This window comes from Asterias amurensis, chromosome 6, assembly GCF_032118995.1.
Source record: "Asterias amurensis chromosome 6, ASM3211899v1".
Taxonomy (NCBI): Eukaryota; Metazoa; Echinodermata; class Asteroidea; order Forcipulatida; family Asteriidae; genus Asterias; species Asterias amurensis.
The window spans coordinates 2,013,621-2,040,488 of NC_092653.1; the positions used below are offsets into that span (position 1 = coordinate 2,013,621).

General features: G+C 38.7%; 2 protein-coding genes and 1 long non-coding RNA gene across 3 annotated transcripts; 1 reads left to right on the forward strand and 2 right to left on the reverse strand.

The window, feature by feature from the left end:
* Nucleotides 1-3: 3 nt before the first annotated feature.
* LOC139939206 (GPI transamidase component PIG-S-like) lies at nt 4-14,216 on the reverse strand. Its single transcript, XM_071934998.1, has 14 exons — nt 14,093-14,216; nt 12,144-12,295; nt 11,717-11,819; nt 11,155-11,250; nt 10,422-10,562; nt 9,860-9,954; nt 8,582-8,702; nt 7,172-7,348; nt 6,238-6,327; nt 4,040-4,215; nt 3,234-3,290; nt 2,466-2,594; nt 1,570-1,730; nt 4-1,242 (listed from the first exon to the last, which is right to left on the reverse strand). Exons 1-14 carry the CDS (start codon nt 14,130-14,132, stop codon nt 1,134-1,136), a joined length of 1,647 nt encoding a protein of 548 aa, XP_071791099.1. The 5' UTR covers nt 14,133-14,216; the 3' UTR covers nt 4-1,133.
* A 395-nt stretch (nt 14,217-14,611) lies between these two features.
* LOC139939208 (uncharacterized) lies at nt 14,612-25,054 on the forward strand. Its single transcript, XM_071935003.1, has 4 exons — nt 14,612-14,979; nt 18,383-18,733; nt 19,300-19,487; nt 20,650-25,054. The coding sequence occupies exons 1-4, from the start codon at nt 14,643-14,645 to the stop codon at nt 21,952-21,954; spliced, it is 2,181 nt and encodes a 726-aa protein (XP_071791104.1). The 5' UTR covers nt 14,612-14,642; the 3' UTR covers nt 21,955-25,054.
* Nucleotides 23,267-26,209, reverse strand: LOC139939209 (uncharacterized). Its single transcript, XR_011786274.1, has 2 exons — nt 25,054-26,209; nt 23,267-24,884 (listed from the first exon to the last, which is right to left on the reverse strand). It is a non-coding gene; the product is annotated as an uncharacterized lncRNA (long non-coding RNA).
* Between the last annotated feature and the right edge of the window lie 659 nt (nt 26,210-26,868).

The window sequence follows — 26,868 nt, forward strand, 5'->3', positions numbered from 1 at the left end:
AAATTTGAGGTAAACTTCACTTATTAAACTTGATCATCTTATTGAGTTGGGATTGCCTTTATGTTTATTTTGGGGGTTTTCTTCCAAATTGCTTAATTTCGAAAAGATTAATGCATACAAAAACTCAGTTTAAAATTAGCTGTTACTGAAGGTTTTTATTTGAAACTCAATATTTCATCAAGGAAAGACTATATACAAATCTCTTGAGAAAAACAGTTCAACCTTAGCCAGCGTTCTCCCTCAAACGTGGTCCGCTGGCCAAATGCTAGTTAAAATACCAAGGGAAAAGTCAATCTTCAATTTGTCTAGCTTGCTAGTTCAGTGTTGAAAACATCCCTATTTATAATATGAATTATGGACTAGGAGTAGTGAGAAAGCTGGCGGACTGGTGAAATGACAAGCTACTGGTCTCGCTGGCTAGTTGCTGAAAAAGTTGAAGGCAAACCCTGCCTTTAGCCCTGGGCCTAATTTCATAAAGCTGCTTAAGCACAAAAAGTAGCTACGCACAACAATTTTATGCTTACCAGAATTAGGTTACCAGCCAAACTACCATGTCGCTGGTACATTTTGTGAGTGGTATCCTGCTCATTTCTGTTTAGCAATAATTTCTGCTTCAGCAGCTTTATGACATCGAGCTGTAGTTGGATGTCCATCTACATTGCACAGAGCAGACACAAGTGCAACCTGGGCTGGGTCGCACCTTAACTCTTCCTGTACTGTATTAATAAACTATTAGCCCTTTAGAGACCACAGTGGCCGCCAACGGCTTGTACCAAAATGCCCATTATCGGCCGCAAATGGCTGCAAGATCTGACTTTCTACTCAACTAAAAAGGTCAAAGTTAAGGTCATGACCTGAATTGACATTTTGTTATGTTTCTCATCTAAACATAAAATCTATGTTTTGTTTATAGAAACATTTCTTTTTTTTTTTTTTTTTTTTCAGACACTTTTACAATAATTATTCTGTTTTCTTCAACAAAACTTTGGCTGGCCGTATAGTAATGATTATACAGAAATGAATGGTCCCCAATTAGGTTTAAGTATAAAACTCAAACTACATATCTACCTCAGGAACAATATTTACAAACCAATTTCTTCACCTAAAAAAACCGAGACTAAATGCCTAAACGATTAATCTTGTTTGTCTTTTCTCTTGGCTCTCATCCATTTCATAACCTTCCAGAGCGAGGTTGCAACTGGGATTCCAACGGGTACAAATAAAGGAATGTAGATGGCAAATCTGGACAAAATGTGAACACACAAAAAACCCTGATAAGTCAACAACAAAACATATCAATGGGAAACACCAATAGACTGCAGGACATGTAATCACAAGGTTGTGGGTTCGAATCCTACCAAGCTAACCACTGATTTCACAACAAATTCTTTGAAATAATAGACAATGACTTCTGATCATCATTATCTTCAAACCGTTTCAGTTTAATGTAAATCTGTGGACATTGTGTTTTGTGTCCTACATAAAGTACCCAGACCCTTTATTAATCAGTGAAATTAGGTCGATCTTTGGAACAGAAACAAACCCCAAAATCAAATAATAGACACTTACTTCTGATCATCAGGAAAGTAGAGAAGCTCTAGTAATGATGGATCAAAGAAAGCTTTTTCCGAGGCTGCGATGGCTCGCTTACTGGCATGGAAGGCTCTGTAGAGATTCCCTTCACTTAGGTAGGAATGACCCTCCTGGATTGATGACACTGCCTGGTAAACCTGAATAGCGTACAACCAAAAATAAACACATATTATTTCCATCAATTTGAAAAATGAGTTATTATTCATATCATCATTTCAAGGACATTGTCAAATAGACTTTCCAGTTGGATGTCATGTGCCACACAGATTTACAATGTCCCTGTGATCGGTGTTAAACCCATAAATCAGGCATGACATTCTCCCTTCTTTAGACTGATTTCTGATTTTGTGCCCATATAAAGTTCATAAAATAGCCTACAGGCCCAGTCACACTGGCTTCGATAACGATAACAAAAACAACAACATTAACAATGCATGCCCTCGATCGGTTGAATAAGCGTGGGCGTATTCTGCGCGGAGCAATTCTTTCAACCAATAGAATGTGTTCTCTTTGCGTTGTGATCGTTATCGTCTTCCTTATCGCTGCAGTGTGACTGACCCTTAAGAAGTCTATTAAATCCCACACCATATGCAGGTCAGCCTTGGTACTTAATGTAAGGTACTCCTATTTAAAGCACCAAGTATCATGCCTGCAGTTTATTCAGATCAAAAAACTAATCTTGATGATATTGATAAATGTTGTCCAGCGAAGTGAAACCGCTTGGGTTGTGTACTAACAGTACTGTGCACATGTGTGTACTTAATAGATGCATTCACCATCTATCATTCAAAACCACAGTGGATGAATTAATTGGTCAAACAGTGGGAGGGTTGATCTTCTTAAATCAACAGAAATGAAGACAGTTTTCTTACCTGATCTGCTATATCATCTCTGATGACAATATTTTCAATTTGTTTAAGTAACTGTGAGAGTGACAAGAGGGTGGTCGCTGATGTTGCTAGATTCTCAACTGTTCTGCCTCTTAGTAGAACATCGTACTCCTACAAAAAACAAATTTTTGACTCCCATAAATGGCCGACCTTGCTAGCTCGCAAAGTAAAAGGTAAACCGTGCAATTTCGAGGCACTTGTGTGGATCACTGTATTCTACTTTTAAAACATCTTTCAACCATATGCATTTCATAACAAACGGTTACAAACTCGTCCGATCCAAGGCAACTTGTTCCTTTAATATGTGGAAAAAATAATAACTGATTTCTTCACCAGGCAGACTTAAAAAGTCTGAATTCAAGTAAGAGTCTAAAAGTTCTCATCCTTGGTATACCATGATTGATACATTAATTTCCATTATACCCTAAAATCAACTAAAAACCTGATTGCATGACAGAACTAAATGGTATCACTAAAATATAGGATTCGACTGCCTCTAGCTACCGAGCGATCTCGTTGGTCTAGTGGGTAAGATTTCTGCTCTAGATTGGCAAAGATCGTGAGTTTGAATCCCACCCGAGTAGTGATATACGTCAATACTGTACCTGTGAATTTTTAAACAGAACTCAAGAAAAGTACTGAGTATATACAGAACTTAAATATCAGTGTAAAGGTTAAAACCAAACAGCCTAAATTTAACAATCTATTAAATATTATTTCTGCTGGAACCTTGAGAGTGATTAAACTTACCCAGTTGGTTAGTCCAGTGTGATCTGGTGGAGCTAAGAGGGTTTGGTCCGATGCAGCCTGTGGTCAAGATATTAAATAGATGGTGCTGTATTCATTCAACCATTTAAAGGGAATGTATACGTTTGTTAATCACTCTTAAAATTGATGACAATGAAAACCTTTGGTTAGAAGCCTTCAGCAACATTTGATAGTATAAAGCATTTTGAGAAACATTTCAACTTGAAGTAATGTGGTTAGCGTAAAAAGAAATAAGTTTTTATGCCCCATCACTCTTCTCAGATTGTGTATTCCTTATAAGGAATTATTCTTCTTTTGTTGACATAACTTCTCGGGATTTTCGGCGATATCTCAAAAACACGACCACCTTTTGAAATAAAATTTTCACAGGTTAGTTTTCTTGTGTAAATCTACACTTATATAGGATTAAAACTGTCTTAGTTACTAACCTGGCTTCAGACCTGTATGATCAGGGGTGGGGGTGTAAGTTTGGGGGAGGGGTTGTCTGACTGTCTCTGATACTAACCTGTTGAGGTACACCAATCAGCAGCCAAAGCTGAGCGAGGAATACCTCCATAGAATGTTTGGTATCAATCTCTACAGTCAGTGGTAAGGTGTCATTCTCTGAGAGAAGGGGGGGGGGATCTAACTGTCTATTAAGTCACTTACCTGTTGAGGTACACCAATCAGCAGCCGAAGCTGAGCGAGGAATACCTCCATAGAATGTTTGGTATCAATCTCTACAGTCAGTGGTAAGGTGTCATTCTCTGAGAGAAGGGGGGGATCTAACTGTCTATTAAGTCACTTACCTGTTGAGGTACACCAATCAGCAGACGTAGCTGAGCAAGGAATACCTCCATGGAATGCTTGGTATCAATCTCTACAGTCAGTGGTAAGGTGTCATTCTCTGATGGTCTAGGAACGTTATGTACCAAGACACCACCCCAACGTGGACTCAAGAAAGCATTGGTGCTTACTGGCTCACCTAGGATTAACATGTACAAATAGTGTTTATCAAAAACAAAATCTATCAGACATACAGAGCATCTAAGAAACCTTTCCAGCTGCTAAAATCACTTGCAGATGTATCTTGCAGATAAGCCCTGGCAAATATGTTTACATTTTATTGTTACAAAGGAGTAATAAGAAAGATGGCACCACTTAAGAACAACAAAAAGAGGGAAACAACATTTCTCGGAGATGGAAGTTGCACAGGAATAATCTACCGTGAGTCAATTTATAGATATTAAAAAAAGTAAAATGGATTTATTTGATCGCAAAACCTATGCAAACATCTACACTTAAGCCTAGGCCCGACAATAACTCTACGAGCACAAAACAAAATGTGACACGCATCCAACATGAACGGATACAAATATCGTAACTGTGTCTCTTTCTGTATCTGTACACTTGTGATACCCATACACTTCATCAGAGATACGTTTCAAAATCTATGTCAATCTCTCTCTTAAAGCCATTATACACTTTCGGTAAACAGTATTGTCCAAGTCCCACACTTCGTGTATCACAACTTATATATAAAATAACAATCCTGTGGAAATTTAGGCTCAATCGGACATCGGAGTCGGGAGAAAATAACGGGAAAACCCACTCCTGTTTTCGCGCGTTTCGCCGTGTCATGACATGTGTTTATAACAACTCCGTAATTCTCGTTAACGAGAATTTATATTGTTTAACCGTTTTCTCAAAAAGTAAAGCATTTTATGGACTAATATTTAGACTATATAAGTCTTTCACCATTACCTTCTGTAAACCCTGTAAATTATTTGTAAATCTGTGAACTTTTTTTTTTTTTTCTGTACCGAAAGGGTCCAATGGCTTTAACAATCCATACCTTTGATCTCAAATGCTTCATGACCTCTCACCTCTAGACATATCAGCTAAAGAGGGTACCAGTATATATAGCCCTGGCGGCCTTACACTTTCGTATTGTACTACAGTGACGTCCTGGACATCAGGGTACATTTCTGGGGCGGAAAATTTTTACAGCTTCATCATGTTCATAACTCAAATCTTACCTGCAACAAGCCACTAATTTCAACAGATTCACATTCTATGGCAGCATATATTTTTCTGCGGTGGGTTTTGGTCGTCATATGTTCTTCACAAATCCGTCATTTTCATGAAATAATGCAGCTCCCAACGTTAAGAAATTCAAATTTTTGTTCGTACTCCTCAGTCTGCCGTGTGTACGCAAGACGCACAACACACAAATATTGCGTTGCATTTGCGTGTTATAACGCTGTGCAGTCAAGATAATGGTGACCAAGAATTCATGCGTCTTGCATCATGCGTCTTGCACGCGAATGTATACGCGTACGCACGACAACAGACAACACTGTGAGAAAACGATCGAAACGGGAATTTTTTAGCGTTGGAAGCTGCATTATTTCACGGAAATGACGAATTTGTGAGGAATATATGAGGACAAAAACCCACCGCAGAAAAATGTATGCCGCCATAGATTGTGATTCTGTTGAAATTAGTGGCTTGTTGCAAGTAAGATTTGAGTTATGAAGCTTTGAAAATTTTCCGCCCCAGAAACGGGCCTCAATAGTTAGGACTCTGTATCTGTGTACAGAGGAAGAGTCCTATATAGGGCTACAGTCTATACAGGATTTGAGGTACTGCATGGTGAGGTATCAATATATATTTGGTTGGCGGTAACACCATGTGTGTATCTACTTGCCAGGTAGAGTTTGTTCTCAGAGAACTGTCTTACTTTATTCTTCTACCGCGGAGTAGATGTTCGGGGGTTCAGGAGACTTCTCAGTTCTGAAAAAAACTGTCCTGCTTTTTTAACTATTACCCGGGCGGATGGTATAGAAATAGGCTGGGACTACTACTTTGCTTATAGGATCGTGATTAACTGTACTACCGCAGAGTCAGTTCTTAAATTGGTCTCAACGTTTCAACTAGCTTGCTCTAGTCATCGTCAATTACCAGTCTGCTTACAATTGAATAACAACTTAGTCTTCAAATTTACCTTTGCTATCCGTGATGTACAGAGGTAAGTGCCTAGGACGTGGAATGTAGAGAAGGAAATTCAAACTTGGGTTGGTCGACACATGAGATCCTGATTGGAGAGAAACAGTGATTCAACTCAAAATATTCTTAAAGGAACACGTTGCCTTGGATCGGTCAAGTTGGTCTTTAAAAAGTGTTTGAAACCGTTTGTTATAAATTGCATATGATTGGAAAGATATTTTAAAAGTAGAATATAAAAATCCACACACAAGTATTACTTGAAATTGCGTGGTTTTCCTTTTACCTCCACGACTAACACGGTCGGCCATTTATTTGGAGTCAAAACACATAAATGGCCGACCGTGTTAGTTCGCAAAGTAAAAGGAAAACCATGCAACTTAGAGGCAAATGTGTGTGGATCATTGTATTCTAACATCTTTCTAACCCTATGCATTTTATAACAAACGGTTACAAACGCTTTTCAAAGACCAACTCGACTGATCCAAGGCAACGTGTTCCTTTAACATAAAACCCTTGTAATCAAATGAAACCCTTTAAATGAAATGGGTCGTCAGGTTGGCGTAGCGGTATATTTCCTCACCTTCTTCCTCTAGGACCCAGCTCAAATCCCACCGGGGGCACTATGTGGATCGGGTTTTCAGTCCCTAATTGACTGCATGGGTTTCCACTGCAATATTTTCCCAGGCTTTTCCTCCCACATCTAACTGAAACTCCCTTTATTGTCTTCTCTTCATCGGGTTCTCGGCTTGTACAGTGATTAAGTTCACTTTTCTGAGAGTCCTTGTCTTCACATTCATCAATAAAATGGTATGAATTTTTGTCTTAAACTTTTACACAAGGCCAAAATTGTTTACAGTAGTAAAAGAAATGGTTTCAAAGTCCTTGTAAAAAGTTGGTATTGTCTGAGATGAAGTAGAAACTCAAAATCTCACCTAGCTTCGCTTCCACTGGGTTGATGACCAGAGGCAATGCATTCTGGGATACACGGTAGCTGTCATCTTCTTCATTGTGTTTGGGTTTGATTGAGAGACCAGTGAAGTAGAGTACCTGGGAATTTACAGTGAATTCTGCAAACTCTGATAACTTCCCGAGGAAAGGATTTAGGTAGGCTGTTTGGGTGACAGGTAACGAAAACTTGTTAACAAATTATCTTTTTGCAGTTTTAAGGCCATGTCACTGAGGGAATTTTGTTTTCCAGTCACCTTGAAGGCAACCAATGGGAGACTTTGGAATGCTAGGTGGCAGCAGACTTAACAGGTAAATTTCCATTGTTTCATCGTTCTTAGCATGCGCACATTACCAAGAACGATGGATTTTACCAGGTAAGTCTGCTGCCACCAAGCGTCCCCAAAGTCTCCCTTTGCACTGCATGCTCAAGGAACATTTTGGCAATTTTATAACAGAACTTCTAGCTTGAACTCACTTTCCCCAAAAAATAACGGGAAAACAGAAATGTGAAACAAGTTTCTTCTTTGAGATTGCCTCAAACTGGTTGCCTGTAAATTGCCCCGTGTGACATAGCCTTAAGTTTAAACAACAAACAGTACATGAATTAGACATGTTGGTTTAATGTACTGATTCTTAACTTGTTATTATTATTATTATTATTATTAGAAATATATGATGGCACATGCAACAAAAATATGATTTGGGTTTGAAAAATTGAAAACAAGTAAATTGTACTGGAGCTTGTGTGACCATTGTATTCAACCTATTCAAACCGAGTCTTGCTGGGAGTAGTCTGGCAACTTGTTGGTATAATGAAAATCATCAGTCATGATTACTATACAGAGCAGGAAGGTCAGCACAATGGTCTGATTTCAGAGAGCTGCTTAGGCACAAAAAGATGTTAAGCACAACAGAACAATGCTTACCAAAATAAGGTTACCAGCCAAACTAACATGTCACATGTACCATTTGTGATTGTATTCTGCTCATTTCTGCTAAGCAGAGAGTTGTTAAGCACTGTTTTCTGCTTAAGCAACTTTATGAAATTGGGCCCAAGTGTAAATATCTTTTGAGTAGTGTTGGTTCTGAAAAGAACCGATGAGTGAGAGTATGTTCTTATTCTTATTCTTATTCTTTATTTGGCCAATAAACAAATACAAATACAAGCAGACAGTATATCAAATAGATAATTATAAGTACATGTTCAAAAGTAAATACAAAGCAAGAAAAACAATAAGGGCACAGGAAATTATAAAACAACCCTAATGTGATGGCCAGGATCAACAAAAGTATAATTAAACACTGTAGCTCGAAAGCCTGTTAATCCAGTCACATAGGGAAGCAAACACACTATATAAAATACTCTCTTTGGAAAATAATAATAAATGTTACACCTTTGACTGCCTGTGCTATATCCCATTCGGCATTCAATACTTCTGGTTGTGGGTTGAGTAAACTGAACGATAATTCATATCCAGGTGTAGATAGAAGAGATCTCATACTGTCTGCATCCGCCTGCATAGAGAATAAAGAAGTGATTGTAATCGTGTTAAATAGTGAATATTTAATATCGATTATTATTAGTTTTTCAGTATCAAAACTTCTGACAAGGTTAGTGAAGGATTTTTTGGTTGAACAAAGAATTGACTGGAGTGGGATTCGAACCAACGACCTCCGGATTAACGTGCCGGCGCTCTACCAACTGAGCTATCTAGCCCTATATTGTCAATAGGGACACCGCCAATATAGGGCTAGATAGCTCAGTTGGTAGAGCGCCGGCACGTTAATCCGGAGGTCGTTGGTTCGAATCCCACTTCAGTCAATTCTTTGTTCAACCAAAAAATCATTTACTAATTTACCCAGTCAGTTTCCCTTGTGGTTTATATTGGTAAGGCTAGTGAAGTTCAGAATAATACTCCCTACACACATTTCCAAATACAATGCATTTACAACGGTCAACTTCCACTGGTTTAGAACCTGAGAAAGTATCCCCTTGATTTTGTCTGTTATTCCTGGTTGGTTAAAAAGAGCCAATATGATCAAAAGCAGGCGGTGTATTTGACTTCCTAAGGAACTAAAGTAGACATGGCTTGAAATTTACACCGAACTCATGCCCGAGACCAGTGATTTTAGCATTGGGCCTGTAAACTCTGAGGTGGACAAGTCTTTGCGGTATTCACCTGATTAGAGCGAGCTCCGACTGCATTAAGATACGCTCTGGCCACTGCATCTTCATTCACTAGAACCCTAACCATTTAGAACCCTAACCCTTTAGAACCCGAACCCTAAAGATTGGATAACTTCTCTAGACAAGGCTACGGAATTGAATTCACTTCTAGGGTTGGTACTTACTTGATTAGAGCGAGCTCCGACTGCATTAAGATATGCTCTGGCCACTGCATCTTCATTCACTAGAACCCTAACCATTTAGAACCCTAACCCTAACCCCAACCCTAAAGATTGGATAACTTCTCTAGACAAGGCTACAGAATTGAATTCACTTGTAGGGTTGGTACTTACTTGATTAGAGCGAGCTCCGACTGCATTACGATACGCTCTGGCCACTGCATCTTCATTCACTAGAACCCTAACCCTAACCCCAACCCTAAAGATTGGATAACTTCTCTAGACAAGGCTACAGAATTGAATTCACTTCTAGGGTTGGTACTTACTTGATGGGAGCGAGCTCCGGCGGAATTAAGATATGCTCTGCCCAATGCATCTTCATTCACTAATCTAGTCTTAATCAGATCAGCTACATCCAAACCTGGGATTAACAATTGGATAATATGAGATTAGATCAAGCGGCAAGACTAGATCTTAAATAGACTTGAGGATTAGAATAATAAATGCTCAATTTATTTCAAGCATTATTTGGATAAAAACAATTTAAATTTGTTTACACCAAAAACAAGGAAATCAGCTAATCATGCTTAATTGGTCAGGTTGGCACATTTCTTTCCACATTACTTTCCTCGCCTTCTGTTTCCAGGAACCTGGTTTACATCCCTCCGGGGGCACTATGTGGATTCAGTCCCTACAAGACTGAGGGTTTTCCTTGAAACAGTTCCCGGGGTTTCCCTCCCACATCTAAATCTGAAAATTCCTTTTCGTCTCTCCATGGGGTTATTGGCTAGTTTAATGATTAAGTTTGCTTTTCTGAGAGTCCTTGGCTTCACAACCAAAATAAATAAATATAATTTATGAAGATAAAAACCCAAAACATGTTTTCACCTTTCATCTTTGCCACTGTAATCCTTCCTCTCCCAATGAAGCTATTTGCTGATGATAAATGTTTATAATCTTGATGAACAATGTAGATCACCGAGTGGCCATGAGGTACATCTCTAGCTGTGTTTATACTGCTATCAAGTTCTACAGACAAGACAAATGCACAGAAACGAGACAATTGTAGTTTGCTGTCTTTAAAAGTTTGCTCAACAGACACTAAGCCAACATTTCATGTTTTTTTATCACAAAAATAAATATTTTTAGAACTGGTGTGACACTTCAAGAGGGCACAAATCAACTTCTTAACTTGCCCTGTGAGCTATAAACTGTGCTCAACTTGTTTTAAATGTATTTGTTTATTTTAAGTGTGTGAATGTAACTTCATTTGACATACATCAACAAGATACACTTATGCAATAGATGTTTAAAATCTGGGCTACTAAAACTTCCTTGGGTCAAGTAAAATGCACAGTTAACTAGCTCAGTGGGCGACTTTAAAAAATAAAGGTTAAAAGCACACAGCCTGTCAGTAGGCATAGAATTATTCTTTGAGAGTACAATGCCATTTTCATTTTGCAAAGGGCACTCTCATTGGAAAATCTTAAAGCATATGGGAAAACTCTGAAGGGGCTCTGAGGCCAAGACCAGGGAAACAGAGGTCATGGCCTGTGGTAGCCATGTAATTGCAGGCCTGTGACAGACATGTAAGAGATAGCATTACAGAAAGATCTGTTACCTGTTAACGATGTACTTGATTCAAAAACACTTTGTTCTTGTGTAGTACATGTTTGCCAGTCTACTGTATACTGTATCTTTAATCTGATACCTTGACCTGCAGAGAGAAACACAAACAATGAACAGTGTTTTCATTTCGCTTTATCGTAGCTAAGAAACAACAAAATAAGAAATACATTTCTCCTGAAGACAATCAGAGTTTTTTATTGAAACATTTGAGTTGTCGACAACAGGTTCTTTTCAGAACCAATGCTACTCAAAAGAGATATAAAAATACACATTAATGCTACCGCACACCTCACCTGAGAAATACATTGGTACATGGTCAGGGCTGGAATTCGGGGTAAACATCCACAAGACTGGCTTGTAGCTCAAAAAGTTTACTTCAGCTGAATTTGTTTACTGGACCAACAATATTTTCACGAAACTAGAAGTTAAATGGGACAAAATGACATCTGCACAATTTGAACTGTTTGAACTTAAACAAGCACTGAAACTCAATGCAGATTTATTTTATCACACCGAGTCACAAACCTAATTTTTTGTTTGCTACCTGTACATACCTGACTGAAGCGATAACATTAACTCTGCCTTAAATTTCTCTAGGTCCTGCTCATCCGTTGATGCTAAACACGAAACGATGGTAAGCGAAATGAGGCAGTTTGTCTGTTAAAGGAAAACACAATTTGACTTTTACTGAAAATGGAGGAATCATTTGGTTTATAATTTACATCACACATGATGTTTCTTACAGGATGTTTTATGAAGTTCATTTCTTTGTTATAAATCTTAAGTTGTGTCCGAATTGGCGGCTACAGCTACGGCTACAACTATTGCTAAGTTATGTGTAAATCTACATTCAGCAATAGCCAAACCTGTAACCGACTATTCGGGCATGGCCTTAGACTTGGATCGATGAAAGAAAAGTACCTTATATCCATAGAGAGACTAGTTCACTGTGCAAGTGAATAAATAATGCACTGAACTTACCTTTGCCACCGCTAAATCCTGTATTTCTTGGTAAGGAAGGAAGGCTCTGTACGTTGTTGTTGAAAACCACCATATTGGCACGCCAATGAAAATAGCAACAAATGCTACAGCTATGGCAGCATACATTGGGCTCCTGGTGTCATCATTTAGTTCTGCATAAATCAAAAAAGAGTTGGTTAATAAAATCAAAGCCTTATACTCAAGGAGTTGAGTATATACAAATTTTCAGAAAGATAGGTTATTGAAGTGATGAATTCTGAGACCCAATTATGTACGGCGCATTTAGCAGCCACAGCCAGGAACACCGGGGCGAACCCCCTTCTCTTTTCTATAAGCGCACTGGGTTCTTTTACATGCGCTACACAACACACGGGACCAACAGCTTTACGTCCGGTCCCATCCGAAGGACGGAGCAATGTTTAAGTGTCTTGCTTAAGGACACAAGTGTCACAGCTGAAATGAGTGATCTTACTCAGGTTTTTGGAAAGAAAATCAGTTTCACAGATCAGAAGCAGATTTGTTTAGTTTCAACACTCCTGTCTTTTTGCTGTCTGCCAAGTACATCGTGCATTAAAACAATCATCTCGCACTGCTCTGGATGACCCAATAAATAGTGGCGCATATGCTGGGGTTCCACAAGGGAGTCCAGCATATCTGGCACTGGCACTAATGATGATGGGGCTAGTGCCTCTTTGTAGTGGGGCTAGGCTCTGGAAGGTCCATGAAAGTTCGAGCACTGAGTATGCCGAGTTGCAGATGTCAATCAGACAAGTGTACACAACTCTGACCCTTGAAATATGGAGGAAGCTCTACCTTCATCCACGCTAAATGAAACAAGATGGCGTATACTATATAAAAGACGGTGAAAGGGCTTACTTACTATTACTTAAAGAGACTTAGGACAATGATAATGCAACTTTGAACAACGGGCGAGCTTCGTCGAAACAAAAGGGTTTTTAACTTTTGATTTAACTACATTTTTTTTTTTTTTAATAAACACAAAATCTACTTTTTCCAAATTTAGCTAACTTTGGCTCAACAAATACAATGAAGATTGACTGTCAGTTGGCTCTCTGGCTCTCTTATGAACATGAAAGAAGGAACGACACTTTCTTATTGGGCAGGACGGGTGTGACGGACTCGAGCTCCGGCATACTCAGAGCTCCGGATTACCAAATACGGTAATACATGTATTACGTCATGCCATGCCTGCCCACACCAAGCGAAAGTAGTTGATTTTAGTGCCGTGCCGAGTCGACCGACGTCCACAAGTAAATCGTGTGGTGAACGAGTGGAGCGTCTACAGTATTGCAAAAAAAGTAATCACATAATAAAATATTTGAGGAGTGGGAATTACAAAGAAGGTTCTGAAAGCCAGAACAGAAGAGGGTTTTGGGTTGCTTGTCGAAAAAGCACTCGTACGATAACAAAACAGGTCCCGAAGATTTATTCGCGGCGGTAGTAGGGGGGGGGGTGTATCGTACTAGCAGAGCACCGGAGACTCACGCCCGCAACGACAGCATGCTACGACTACATCATCCCAGGGCCGGCAGGGGGGCAGAGAGCTTGGCACGCCAGAGGCAGAGATCCGAGACCATGGAGGAATAATTATTCCTCCATGCTGAGACCGTGGTTACTCTGTGCCGAAATGCCCGGTGACCTCACCCGGAGCTCTGAGTACGCCGGACGCCTGAGGCCGCGACATCGGTAAGAGTAGACACATAGTTGACCAAATTTACAGCACAACAATCATTTTATTTTTTTTAGCAGACGACAAAATAAAAAAAAATTGCCATCCTTTTTCAAGGTAATTATTGGTTGGTAAATAAAAAATAAATACAAAATTAAGAATCTTTGATTTTCGTTTGCAAGACCCCAGTTAGCTACATTTCTCCAGCAAAATGTCGGTAGAATTTTAACTGAACAAAGACAATTAATGTCAAACTTACCCTTATTTTCATCTTTACCCTTGTGTTTTTTTCCTGCCATTTTGGGAAGTGGGACTACAAAAGATGAAAAACATCGGGCGGCAGGGGGCGCTATACAGCTTTGAGAAAAATAATCTGAAAAACTCTTTCATGCAAATGCAAGGTTAACAACAGTTGTTTTTCCCTTTTCTGCTTATTAAAAAATATAAATTAGTCCCGCAAATAGCCAATTGTTTTCCCCAAAACTCACTAATACACTTTATGTGTACTCCTAAATAAAACGAAAAACTGAAAACCCCACCTAAAAATACTTTTATTTCTCCGTCTTCTTAAAACAAGATATTCATAAACCGAGTTAACCAAAGTTTGACCTCTTAATCGAGATTATGAAACAGACACCGAATTATAAATCGAGTTAAATGGTTAGTCTTACCGACTGACCAATCAGAAGGCCGTATTTCTACAAGCTGGAACAAGACGAACAAGGTCAAACCGTATACACAAAAGAATCATTCGCGCGGTGAAAACCATGGAGTGCGCGCAAACATCCCGGTATCGTCAATCAAGCAAGATGGAGACCGGACTGAGTAGCGAAAAATCGACCCCCAAAATGCCTCCCAAAAGACAAGTTTTGGGGATCCGAGTGTCGAGCGACTCAAACAAGGGGGGTAGGGATTACATGGAAGATATGGTTTCTATACGATATGAGCGAAGAGAAGATAATGATATTGCATTTTTTGGTGTTTTTGATGGGCATGGTGGGCGGGAAGCTGCAGTGTTTGCACGCGACATGTTGTGGGACTTCATCAAAGAACAACGTGGATTTGAGTCGAAAGACCCGGCCAAGGTTAAACAAGCCATCAAAGAAGGATTCCTAAAAACACAGGAGGCTATGTGGAAGAAAAGAGGTAAATATAGTTTATTTGTTTCTACGAACGTTTTTTATGCAATTGTTTAATTAATTAATCGTATTGTTTTTTTGTTTTTTTTCAGCCTTGCTTTGGGCAGTGGATATTTTGCCAGAACACCAGCAAATTTCACTGTCAAAATCCGTAATGGCCCTGAAAATAAAGTGACTGTTTTTTGTGAAGCACAAATTTTAGTCTGGCTTCTCATAGCATCACTTTGTTTCATAATTAATTATTTCTCTGATTATCTCTTTTAAGTTTTGTTAGTAAAACGTTATTGCAATTTGTGATTTGTTGTTATTAATTTAACTAAATGTATTCAGTGATTCACTCTAAACTTAGTCTCTAATTTAGTAATTTTATGAATGTTTTACAGTGATAAGGTGATAAAGTAAAAGAAAATACATCAAACTTTTAAGTAGCCCCACCCGCTTCTTTTTATTGGGGCCACATAAGTTTTATATTTAGGCCTACTGGTACAAAATGATATTTAATTATAAAAAAAAAAAAAAAAAAAATTCAACTATTCTATAAATATGCTAAAATCACAATCAGACTGGTGTTGGAACTTAGTTAGCCGCTAGAGCTTGCTTTATGGTTAGCCTGCGCCGATTACACGGTTACAAAACATAACAATTTAACCGATGACATATTAAAGGCAGTGGACACTATTGGTAATTACTCAAAATAATTATTAGCGCAAAACCTTTCTTGGTGACAAGTAATGGGGAGAGGTTGATGATATAAAACATTGTGAAAAATGGCTCCCTCTGAAGTGCCAAAGTTTTCTAGAAAGAAGTAATTTTCCACGAATTTGATTTCGAGACCTCAAGTTTAGAACTTGAGGTCTCAAAATCAATTATCTAAACGCACACAACTTCTTGTGACAAGGGTATTTTTTCTTTCATTATTATCTCGCAAGTTCGATGACCGATTGAGCTCAAATTTTCACAGGTTTGTTATTTTATGCATATGTTGAGATACACCAACTGTAAAGGCTAGTCTTTGACAATTACCAATAGTGTCCACTGCCTTTAACCGATCATCCGGCGACACAAGTTATGTTTTTAACGGTTCAGGTAAAACCGTAATGAACTTTGCAGAACTCATTTTGATTATTATTATGACATTAATTATTTTTCAATAATTATTCTTGTTCATACAGGGTAGCCCCATCAGTGTCAAAACACTGTTCTCCATGGGTGTTCTAGATTGTGATTTAAACAACACACAATCTGACAGTGACAATCTGTGGGCGTGTCCTACTAAAAGCCGACAACAAGTCCAGAGCGCCGACAACAAGTTTTAAATACCTCAAAAATGGCAAATAAACCATAGATATATTAAAACTATGTGTGTTCTGTAATATAAACATAAATTTAATGGAAAACTTCACGAAAAGTGTGAGTTTTTAACCAGAAAAAAACCTTAACTTTCACGGAAAACGGTTGGACGCCATCTTGGCTTAAAATCGTGTTTGGACCAGTCCATTATGATGCGGGTTAGTCAGATTTAGCAGTAGAGGGCGGGCGTCACGCACTGTGCACACTGCAGTGAAGGTCTTCACATGAAGCCCGCCCTCTGTTGTTGACAAGTGCTAAATCTACCCGTATCATAATGGTCTGGTCCAAACACGGTTTTTAAGCCAAGATGGCGTCCGACCGCTTTCCGTGCAAGTGAAACTTTTTTTGGGTTAAAAAATACACACTTTTCGTGAAGTTTTTCCATTAAATTTATGTTTATATTACAGAACACAGAAGTTCTAATATATCTATGGTTTATTTACCATTTTTGAGGTATTTAAAACTTGTTGGCGGCGTGTTGTCGGCGCTCTGGACTTGTTGGAAGCTTGTTGTCAGCTTTTAGTAGGACCGCTGTGGGCAGTTGTCTGTGCGACACAAGCAGTGATCAATCGGTGATCATTTAAAATGACAGGGAGACCTGTTTGTTATTTCGCTACTTTGGCAGCAATCTTGAAATATTAAATGTGAAGTCCCTCCCGCTTCTCTTTTTTTTACTCGGCCTCATGTCAAACACAAATTCTTAGTTATTGAATTTCCTTTCATATAATGCAAAGATATTGGCCCTTGGGTTCTGCTCGCCCTTGGACTGTTGGACCTTGTTTTTGAAAAATTGGTCTAGCTAAAAAAATTGGAAATTTGGAGAGCGTACATTAAGGCACAGGAAACCTTATCCATAATTTGTCCTACTGCTTTGACTGACTGAAAACTGTCAACTATCACTGTTACTTACAGTGAGACATAAGGCCAAAAAAAAAAACACATTGTGTAGCGTCCTCCTTTTTAAAAATATTATTTGAAAATAATTTTTAAAAGGAGGCCGCGTCTAAAAAGGAAGCCAACAGGGATGCTTTAAAAAAATATTTGAAACAAAAGAGGTAGGGACTTTTATTTTAAAAATCAGGCTTTATGAGGAGATAAGAGAGAAATATTTTGTTATGTTACAAAGGGCTCTTCCATTTGTACTGTCACTAAAGGAAACGGCAAAACATTGGCCGTTGCCTCTGTGCATTTCCAGGGCCAAATTTCATAGAGCAGAAATGAGGAGGATACCAGTCACAAATTGCACTTGTGACATGGTAGTTTGGCTGGTAACCTTATTCTGGTAATTAATATTCTTTATCCCCGATGCAAATTTAACATCTATTAAATCGTTTGCAGTACCCACTGCTAAAACATAGGATTCGAACTGTCTCTAGCTTCCGGGCAATCTCGGCGGTCTAGTTGGTATAACACTGCTCTAGAATTGCAAAGGTCGTGGGTTCGAATCCCACCCGAGTAAAATGCCTGTGATTTTTTTCACAGGACTCAGGGAAAGTACTGAGTATACAGTGCTACATACATCGGTATATATGGGTAAAAACCAAAATTAATTATTATGGTAAGCGTAATTTTTTTACGCCACTAGTTATTTTTTGTGCTTTTAAAAGCAACTATGAAATTTGGCCAAGGGCTGGGCCTTATAATACAATTCAATGATTGCAGAGAAGACCCGAGCTCAATTTCATAGAGCTGCTATAGCAAAAAAATAGTATAGCAAAACAATATTATGCTTACTAGAATATGGTTACCAGCCAAAATACAAATCTTCGTACAACCTATGACTGGTAACCTGCAATTTTGTTGCATAGCAGAAACATTTTCAGCAGTGTTTTCTGCTTCGTAGTTCTTTGAATTTGGGCCCCCAATCAGATTCGCAGAATGGAGTGGTGGTAAAAACCTATATTGCACGGCTAATATAGGACTCTAAATTCTGCTGTATCAACCGTTGGTTATTTGCATCATAAGGTAACAGTTGCCATTTTACAACCGTTCATATTCTCACACATTGTATTCAATCTCTAATCTATGCTGTATCATCCATTGGTTATTTGCACGAATAGGTAACTGGAATCGGACTAAGTCGGGCTATCCAAGTACTGCTGGTACCACAGCCTGTATTGCCATCATCAGAGGGAGACACATGTATGTGGCTCACGTTGGGGACTCACGTGCGGTGCTTGGCGTCAACACCCACACATCACGCTTTCTCAAGGCTCGGGCAGTTACCATCGACCATAAACCGGAATCTCCAAAGGAGGTGAAGAGAATTGAAGCGATCGGAGGGCAGGTGCTCGCCAAGAATGGTGTACAGAGGGTGGTCTGGGAACGCACGAAGCTGAGTCACACTGGACCGGTTAGAAGAAGCACTAATGTGGATAAGATTCCATTTCTAGCAGTTGCAAGATCATTAGGTAAGGTTTGTTTTATATGCCATGGATAGTTCCCTTTTCAGGCAACTTTGAGCTTGGTCAAGTGTTCTTATTTGTTTTTCTACACAGCCAAAAGATTCATCAACAAATCATGCAATACAATACTGAGGTTTTAGCCTGGCATGCAATACAATACTAAGGTTTTAGCCTGAAAAAAGGGTATAGCTGCTGCCAGCTCTCCCCGATTCTGCAGAAAGTTCCCTGAAATTAAACCAATATTTCCATGTTCAGATTTAAACAAATCTGGAAAACTCCCCATCTATGAAATTTGTGTATCCATATTGTTGGGTGTAGGTCTAAATAACTCCCTACTTGCAAGATGCAAATGATAGCAGCTCTGCCGGGGCGAAATGTCATCCCAGATGTAGGTGTTTTGTGTGCATAAATTGGATTAAAACTGGAAAGCATTATCCTTGAAAGAGTTGATCTAAACCAAATGAATAAAGAAAATAGTATGTGCTGTGTGCCACTTGGCAAAGTGGTGACTGCTTTGTAACTTTCTAAACATTGTTTAAAATGTCGTTTCTTTATCAAAATGTCATTCTCAGGTGATCTATGGAGTTACAGCACGCTACACGATGACTACGTCGTCTCGCCATCGCCAGATATTAGTCATCACATTCTTAACCCTAAGGTTCACAAGTGCCTGGTTCTCGGGAGTGATGGCCTCTGGAACATGCTCAGCTCTAGCGAATCAATCTACATCATCTCCTTGTATAACTTTGAAAAGAGCAGGGTAAGTACAGTTACTTGTTAGTAGGATTTAAAACTTTGCATGGTGGGGATGCAGTCTTGGTCATGTTCCCTGTATCCAACAACAGTAACAGATTCTGAGAATCATTCTGATATTCATTATATGAAAAGGAACCAGACTAATTCTCCTTGCAGCCTCAGTTTGGTTACATTGATTTGAATGGGAGAAAATCAAGATGGCTGCACCATGATAAAGGTCAAAGAGTTATATATAAAAACTAGAGGGCTCCCTGGCCTAATAACGCAACCCAGCAGGCGGCCATTTTCTAAGTTGACAAAACAGGCATTGCTTAGCGGTGTTTGTGCTGCCATTTTGTAAGTTGAAAAAAACGTATCGTGTAGCGTTCAATAAACACAAACTCCAATGTGTGTTTCATATTCAATGCGCATACAGAATGGTGCACGTGTGTCTCCGTGCGATCTCGTCGCGTTTGTGCAAGAAGTATCACCAGTGCGCCCTCTAGTTTTTATATATAACTATTATAAAGGTCTATACTACCCAGGGCTCTGCCTATGCACAACCTAGCTTATACGTGCAAACTGTGTGTCGATCCGCAAAAAAATCACAAATTGATATTCATTCTTTTCAAAAGTAATCAAAATATAACCAAATAGAATGCTCCAAACTGAACAGAGCATTAAAACCAACATTCTAAAGACCTTGTTTCACTTCAGCATTCTACAACAAATTTTGATGCAGAATGCATTGGACACTATTGGTATTTACTCAAAATAATTATTAGCATAAAACCTTACTTGGTATTTTTGGTAATAGGTAATGGTTGATGGTATAAAACATTGTAAGAAATGGCTCCCAATGAAGTGCAATAGTTTTTGCGAAAGAAGTAATTTTCCATGAATTTGATTTTGGGACCTCAGATTTAGAACTTGAGGTCTCGAAATCAACCATCTAAACGCACACAACTTCGTGTGAGCTCAAATTTTCACAGGTTTGTTATTTTATGCATATGTTGAGATACACCAACTGTGAAGGCTAATCTTTGACAATTACTAATAGCGTCCACTGCCTTTAAAAAGGATAAGAGGTGTAAAAACTTCAGTTCAAAACCACAACAACTCAAGTCCATGTTGTCACCTCAAACTCTGCAATAAATCTTAATACATTTTTTCCTCGTGTCTTGTAGGGTGAGAAGATGCGAGAAACAATCTCTCAACGTCTGGTGAAGAATTCGATTAATAGATGGGTAAATCGCTCTCTGCGAGCAGACAACACTACAGCCATAACACTCGTCTTCGACTTCCCTAGAGAAAAACCTAAACCAACAGACACTGAAAAGAGTGGAAGTCCTTCAACAACTAAGGAGAGCAGTCCAACGAAAGCAAAGAAGGAGAGCAGTCCAACAAAAGCAAAGGAGGAGAGCAGTCCAACGAAAGCCAACAAGGAGAGCAGTCCAACGAAAGCCAACAAGGAGAGCAGTCCAACGGAAGCCAACAAGGTGAGCAGTCCATCGAAAGCCAACAAGGTGAGCAGTCCAACAACGGCCACAGAGGAGGACTGTAAAGAGGAGGACTCTGACGAGGAAGACTCTGACGAAGAGGACTCTGACGAGGAAGTTGACGAGGAAGCTAAAGCGTGTCAAACACCCCGCACAGATATGAGTACTCCTGAAATCTCAAAGGAGGCAGAGCCAGTCGAGGATGAGGGCACAATACTACGTTTGAAAGGCGAGACAGACTTTCTCGGCCTTCAAGGTTTCGGGACCTTCCGCCCGAAGCTGAAGCGTACAAATGCCTACAGAGACTTCACCTTCCGCTTCTGGTACCCAGAGCTTACGGAAGAGGACGTAACAACCAAAGCGTTCTGGGCGAGAAATAGAAAGCGAAGAGTTGAGGAACCCATTTGGGAGGATGACGGAGAGTGGGAGGAATGGAGGGCAGACCAAAGAGAGCATAGAATAGAAGTCTGTGGGGAGTCGTACATCAATTTTCCATACAGCCAAGTAAAAGAAGGTAATAGGTTCAAACCTCACAAGTACACGTCACATCCATCTCCTTGGGTAACCCCTCCAGAGGTTGAGAAAAAATGCAGCTGTTTTGAGTGCAAGAATGATTATCCTGATTTCTGTACAGGATGGACACAGAAGAGAAGGAAAACATCAGCTATTTGGCATGAGCCTGACGAGACTCCAACCTCAAATGGCCAAAGCTCTTCTTCTTCTTCGTTTACTAATTCTAATGGGTATGAGAAGCGTAAGGTTGCGAAGAAGCCTGTAACTCCCGTAAAGCAAAAGATCTACAATACGCGTAACTCTCCGATAGAACCAGAGGTACCCCTAGCGCAAAGAGCTCTAAGAAGCTTGAATAAGAAAGCGTCGGAGTCGCCAAAAGGCAAGAAATCTCTCTCGCCCGCCAAGAGAAAGCTCATCACGCCAGTCAGAAAAAGTAGAAATGGTAGATTGAGATCGGCAAGGCTTCTTAAAACGTGCTAGAATTGGCACATGTTAAGGAGTTAATACGGAGATTAAATCAGTACATAGGGATTTTTTTTACTGCTAACATTTTCCCCTTTTTTAACTAAAATTTTAACAAATTCTGTACTTTTTTCCTTTTTTTTTTTGCTCTGCTCGGGGGTTGATTTTTTGTATACAGTCCATTATCTACAGACTATACAACTTTGGACCACTCCATCAATCAGAAATTATTCTAATTGTTTTTTGGGAGATTTTAAACAAGTGTTAAATTTGAGTGACGATTTAGAAATGCCGCACAACTTATTTTATTGACTGAAACATTGACCAAAAACAAGCAATATTTACATGTATAAATAATAGTAATAAATCTTTTGATAGGGGTGGATATTCGTGCAGTTTTAGTTTTCTAGTTGTTGTACGTTTTCGATTGGGAAAAAAATCACTTGGGTTTTCACTGTTGGTTTTACCAAGGAGAAGGGGGGTCCTTTCTATGGTGTAACCCACAATCCTTTGGATGATTCATACACCTATGCTATTGGTTGATTTTGAGGCCAAGCAAACCATGATCATGGGTGCCTTTTGGCGGTCGTAACCAATAACTGTTTCGGTTGAATTGGCCATTTGTCAATCATTGACCAAACGGTTGTTGGTTACGACCGCCAACACCCCTAGTGTGAAACACGCTGGTTGATGGAACAAGTAAGGCCGTGTCTGAAACGGTGACTTCGCCTTCAGCTGTAGCTGTAGATTGCGCGCGTCTGCCTATACTTCAACACTGACAGACGCGCTAATCTAGCCGTAGCTTTAGCCAAAAGTTGCCGTTTCGAAGTTTCCCTTATGAACCTCAAGGGTCCAAACTCTGTCATGTCACACCAAGAAGATGTTCCCCTGATTTCAATATTATTCTAATGGCCTCCACAGCCTAGATTTCTCCACAAACTTTGCTAATGCTTCCTGTAGCTGTTAGTAGGCATGATATTCTTCCTTATTCTGATTTCTGAATTTTTCTAACCTTGGAAAATCAGAAAAATTGTGATAAAATAGCCTGAAAATTCTTCTAAAGCCTGGTACATGTAGGTTAACACTTGTAATCAATACAACTTTACTACTCTTTTGCAAGGGTCAGATATCATGGCCGTGAAAAAAACACAGCCTTTCCTTTGTTACAATTAATAGTATGTCTTTTAACCTTTAATCTTCCACTGCACAATGTGTATCAAAAGGCCTGTCAACTTCATTTTTACTTTTTAAAAATACACATTGTCACTTTTAACAGAGTTCATAGCTTTTATAACTTCCTGAGGGATTGGTTCATGACATTTTCTTCTTAAAAAATTGACCACCAACTTGTACTTATCTTGACACTGCTCTTCTAAGTGCTAAACAATTGTTCTTACCAGAAGAAGGTTACCAGCCATAACAACATTTGATGTACCGTTTGCAACTGATATTTTTGAAAATGTTCACTCAAAGCACTACTTTCTGTTTAATAATAACAAAAACCATTCCTATATAGCGCATATCACCGTGAGGTCCCTATGCGCTGTCAATGGAAATCAACAATTATTGTACAAAGTAAACAGATATGTTTTTATCCGGGTTTTGAATTGTTCTGATGTCTCAGCCTGTTTGACAACCTCTGAAGACTGTTCCAACTAAACTGCTGCATATTGGAAAGAGCGGGAACCGTACGACTTGGTTTTGATAACTGGGGGAGTCGGAAGGGATTGATTTGAAGATTGCATCGTTCTGGTTGTTTTGTACTCCAGAACTAAGCTTTGAAGATGAACAAGCTCTATGAAATTTGAAATCGAGGTCTGCACAGTAAATACTTGTTTTAGTGGACAATCGTATGCAATTTAGTCAGAGGGGCTTGTGCCCAAAGACCTTATCGCAAGTACTTGGTACTTGAAACGAGGTGCATGCTGGTCTAATAGCAATTAAGTTTGATCGCTAGCTAGACCAGCATGCACCTCATTCAACAATTCCGCTATTTGCGAAAGGGTTCCAGGGATTTGTAAGAGGGCCAGCCTTATTTTGATTACACCTATAAATGGTGATGACTACCACAATAAAGTTGTGTATCGACATACTAAGCACGGGGTGCGTTTTTGGCAGTAGTTACCAATTACTGTTTCAGTTAAACTTGCCATTGGTTAAACACTGGCCATCAATCGAAACAGTTTTGGTTACAGTCGCGAAAAAGCACCCCTTGTCTGTCAATAATTATCAGTAGTTCTATGGAGATGAATTTGACTTTTGGTCTTTTACTCAAAATGTAATTCGTAACTTTCCTTGAATCAGCTGAGCCGTTACTTCATATTTTTTTACTCCTTCTGGCATGTTTCCTTTTTCATATTTTTTAAAAAGCTTTTGTAACCCCTAATTCTGTTTCAAACATTCTTTTGGTATTCTGTAGGTTTTTAGAATCTTTTACTTTTTCCAATGAATTCCTCACTTTGAGTGTCCTATATTGTTACTTTTGAGTTATTATTATGTACTTCCAACAAGATTAAAATCTCGCCATTGCACTGTAAATGTTAATCCTGTATATTTTTCATTTTTAACTGAAAAGAAAGTAATAAAATGCTGGTACTTATTTCAATAAGTCATTTTTTAAAACCACCACTATAAAGTTTAATTAGTCAAGTTAATTTGTATAATTTGGAGGGAATTACATTCTTGCAGATACATCATGCAGCTACCCTGGCAGCCATTTTGTGTATCAATTAATGTGAATGATATGGTGAAGACTAAATCCTGGAGCCAATTTCATAGCTCTGCTCAACTATAGCAGGAAAATGTGCAAAGTGTAGTTCACAAGTTGGCAAGGAAACTTGGCTGTCAGCTTGCGTGTTAACCATTATTCATTTTCATACAGTAAGCATCTAAAGGTTAGCATGCCTTTTCTTGTGGTTACTGGAAACTCAGTAAACACGAAATGAACCCTTAAGGCCCGGTCACACAGGCCCCGATAACGAGAACGATAAAAATGCACGCCCTCGATTGGTTGAAATGCTCCTCGCAGAATACGCCCACACTCATTCAACCAATCGAGGGCGTGCATTTTTATCGTTCTCGTTATCGTTATCGTTATCGGGGCCTGTGTGACCGGGCCTTTAAGCAGAATTTGTCTCTGTTGTAATGTTTGCATTAAATGTATGTACACGTATAATTTGGTCACTCTTTTTGAGTGATTCCCATATATACTCATCTCAGGGCCTCAAGTACTGAAAACCAACCTATCCAAAGGAATTTCAACTGTTTCCCCACCAGACTAAACTGACAACATCAACTTATAACTGTTTGAACAAGTCAGTAATTTTAGGAACAATAATGATGTTTATTGTAGAAAATATTCTTTTAGAAACTGTCGCCATCTTTGGCAAGAGATTGTTCACTTCACCATTTGTAATTTTGCTATGTTGTATAAAATATGATGAAAATTTTTATAAATTAATTATAGGGAGGTCTTAAAATAGTCTGCCATCTCGCTTTGCTGAGTGTACATAAATTAGTAGGCTTTTGTATTAGACTTTTATAGCAAAATAATGTAAGTTTTATGTATACTGGTGGATGGTTTTAAGCCTAGTTTGTTATTAACTGGCCAGTAAGTAAAAGGTTCAACTGCCTGCAATGTTTTTAAAAACATTTTTAGTAGCCTTTTTTAATTGAATGCAGCATTGGTATTTCACTATAAGTCAAGACTAATAATGAAAAGTGTATTATCGGTAACACCATGAATGTACAAAATAGTTAACAAGTGACAATTGTTTTGGTGCAAATAGAAACCAGTCTGGGTAAAAAATTGAAAATCCAACTTCAAAGAAATTTTGAGAAAACTCAACACGTCAGTTTATCAAATTGAAGGTGTTGTCCTTGTGTTTTTGAGGGGAAGGTGTCATCGAATAAGACTATACCCTTCCTTAAAAGTGAAGTTTACTATATTTTCTAACCTTCCCTTTCTAAACAGTAATTTCAGATTCTGAAGACACATACATTTAAATCTTCCTACATGGGGAATAATGTCTTCTCAAACAAACATTTACACTTGACACTGCCTTCAGGTGAATTTCAAAAAAGATTATTTTTTACATGTGCAGTACATAATCCTTCTATCCGCTACATTTGAACGTTATCTCAAATGTATTTACCAAGTCATTTTATGATGTAAGCAATTGTTTTTTATTTAAAAAATTACTTAGTTTTAGGATGTTTTATGAATGAAAAATATGTGAAGGATTTTGTAATAAAATGTGTACATTCATGAATGTATTCCTAGCATAAACTTTTGCCTGGCCCTGTATTGTCTTTTATATAACTTTTTTTTAATTTTGGTGGAGACAACTCAGGGATATTATTTGCAGAATGAAACTTCATGAAAACTGCTTTTAGGATTTTGGTTGGTTATTCTAGACCTGGAATGCTTCAGTCTTGGGCCCAATTTCATAGCGGCCGATTTTGTGCTTTCTGCACGATTTCCATTTTATAGCACTGCTAACTTGTAAGCTCACGAACGCGCAACATGGTCGCCCAATTTTTCTACTAACCTTTGATATACACTTGCACCTTAGCATTTTTTGCTGCTACAGTAAACACATAAATTTGCTTACCGTTAAAGACACTGGACACTTGGTAATTGTCAAAGACCAGTCTGCTCACTTGGTGTATCTCAACATATGCATAAAATAACAAAACTGAAAATTTGAGCTCAAATGGTCGTCGAAGTTGCAAGGTAATAATGAAAGAAAAAACACCCTTGTCACGCGAAGTTGTGTGCTTTGCCTTTCAGATGTTTGATTTTGAGACTTCAAAATCTAATTCTGAGGTCTCAAAATCAAATTCGGCGAAAATTACTTCTTTCTCGAAAACTATGTTACTTCAGAGAGAGCTGTTTTTCAAAATGTTTTAAACTATCAACAGCTCCCCATT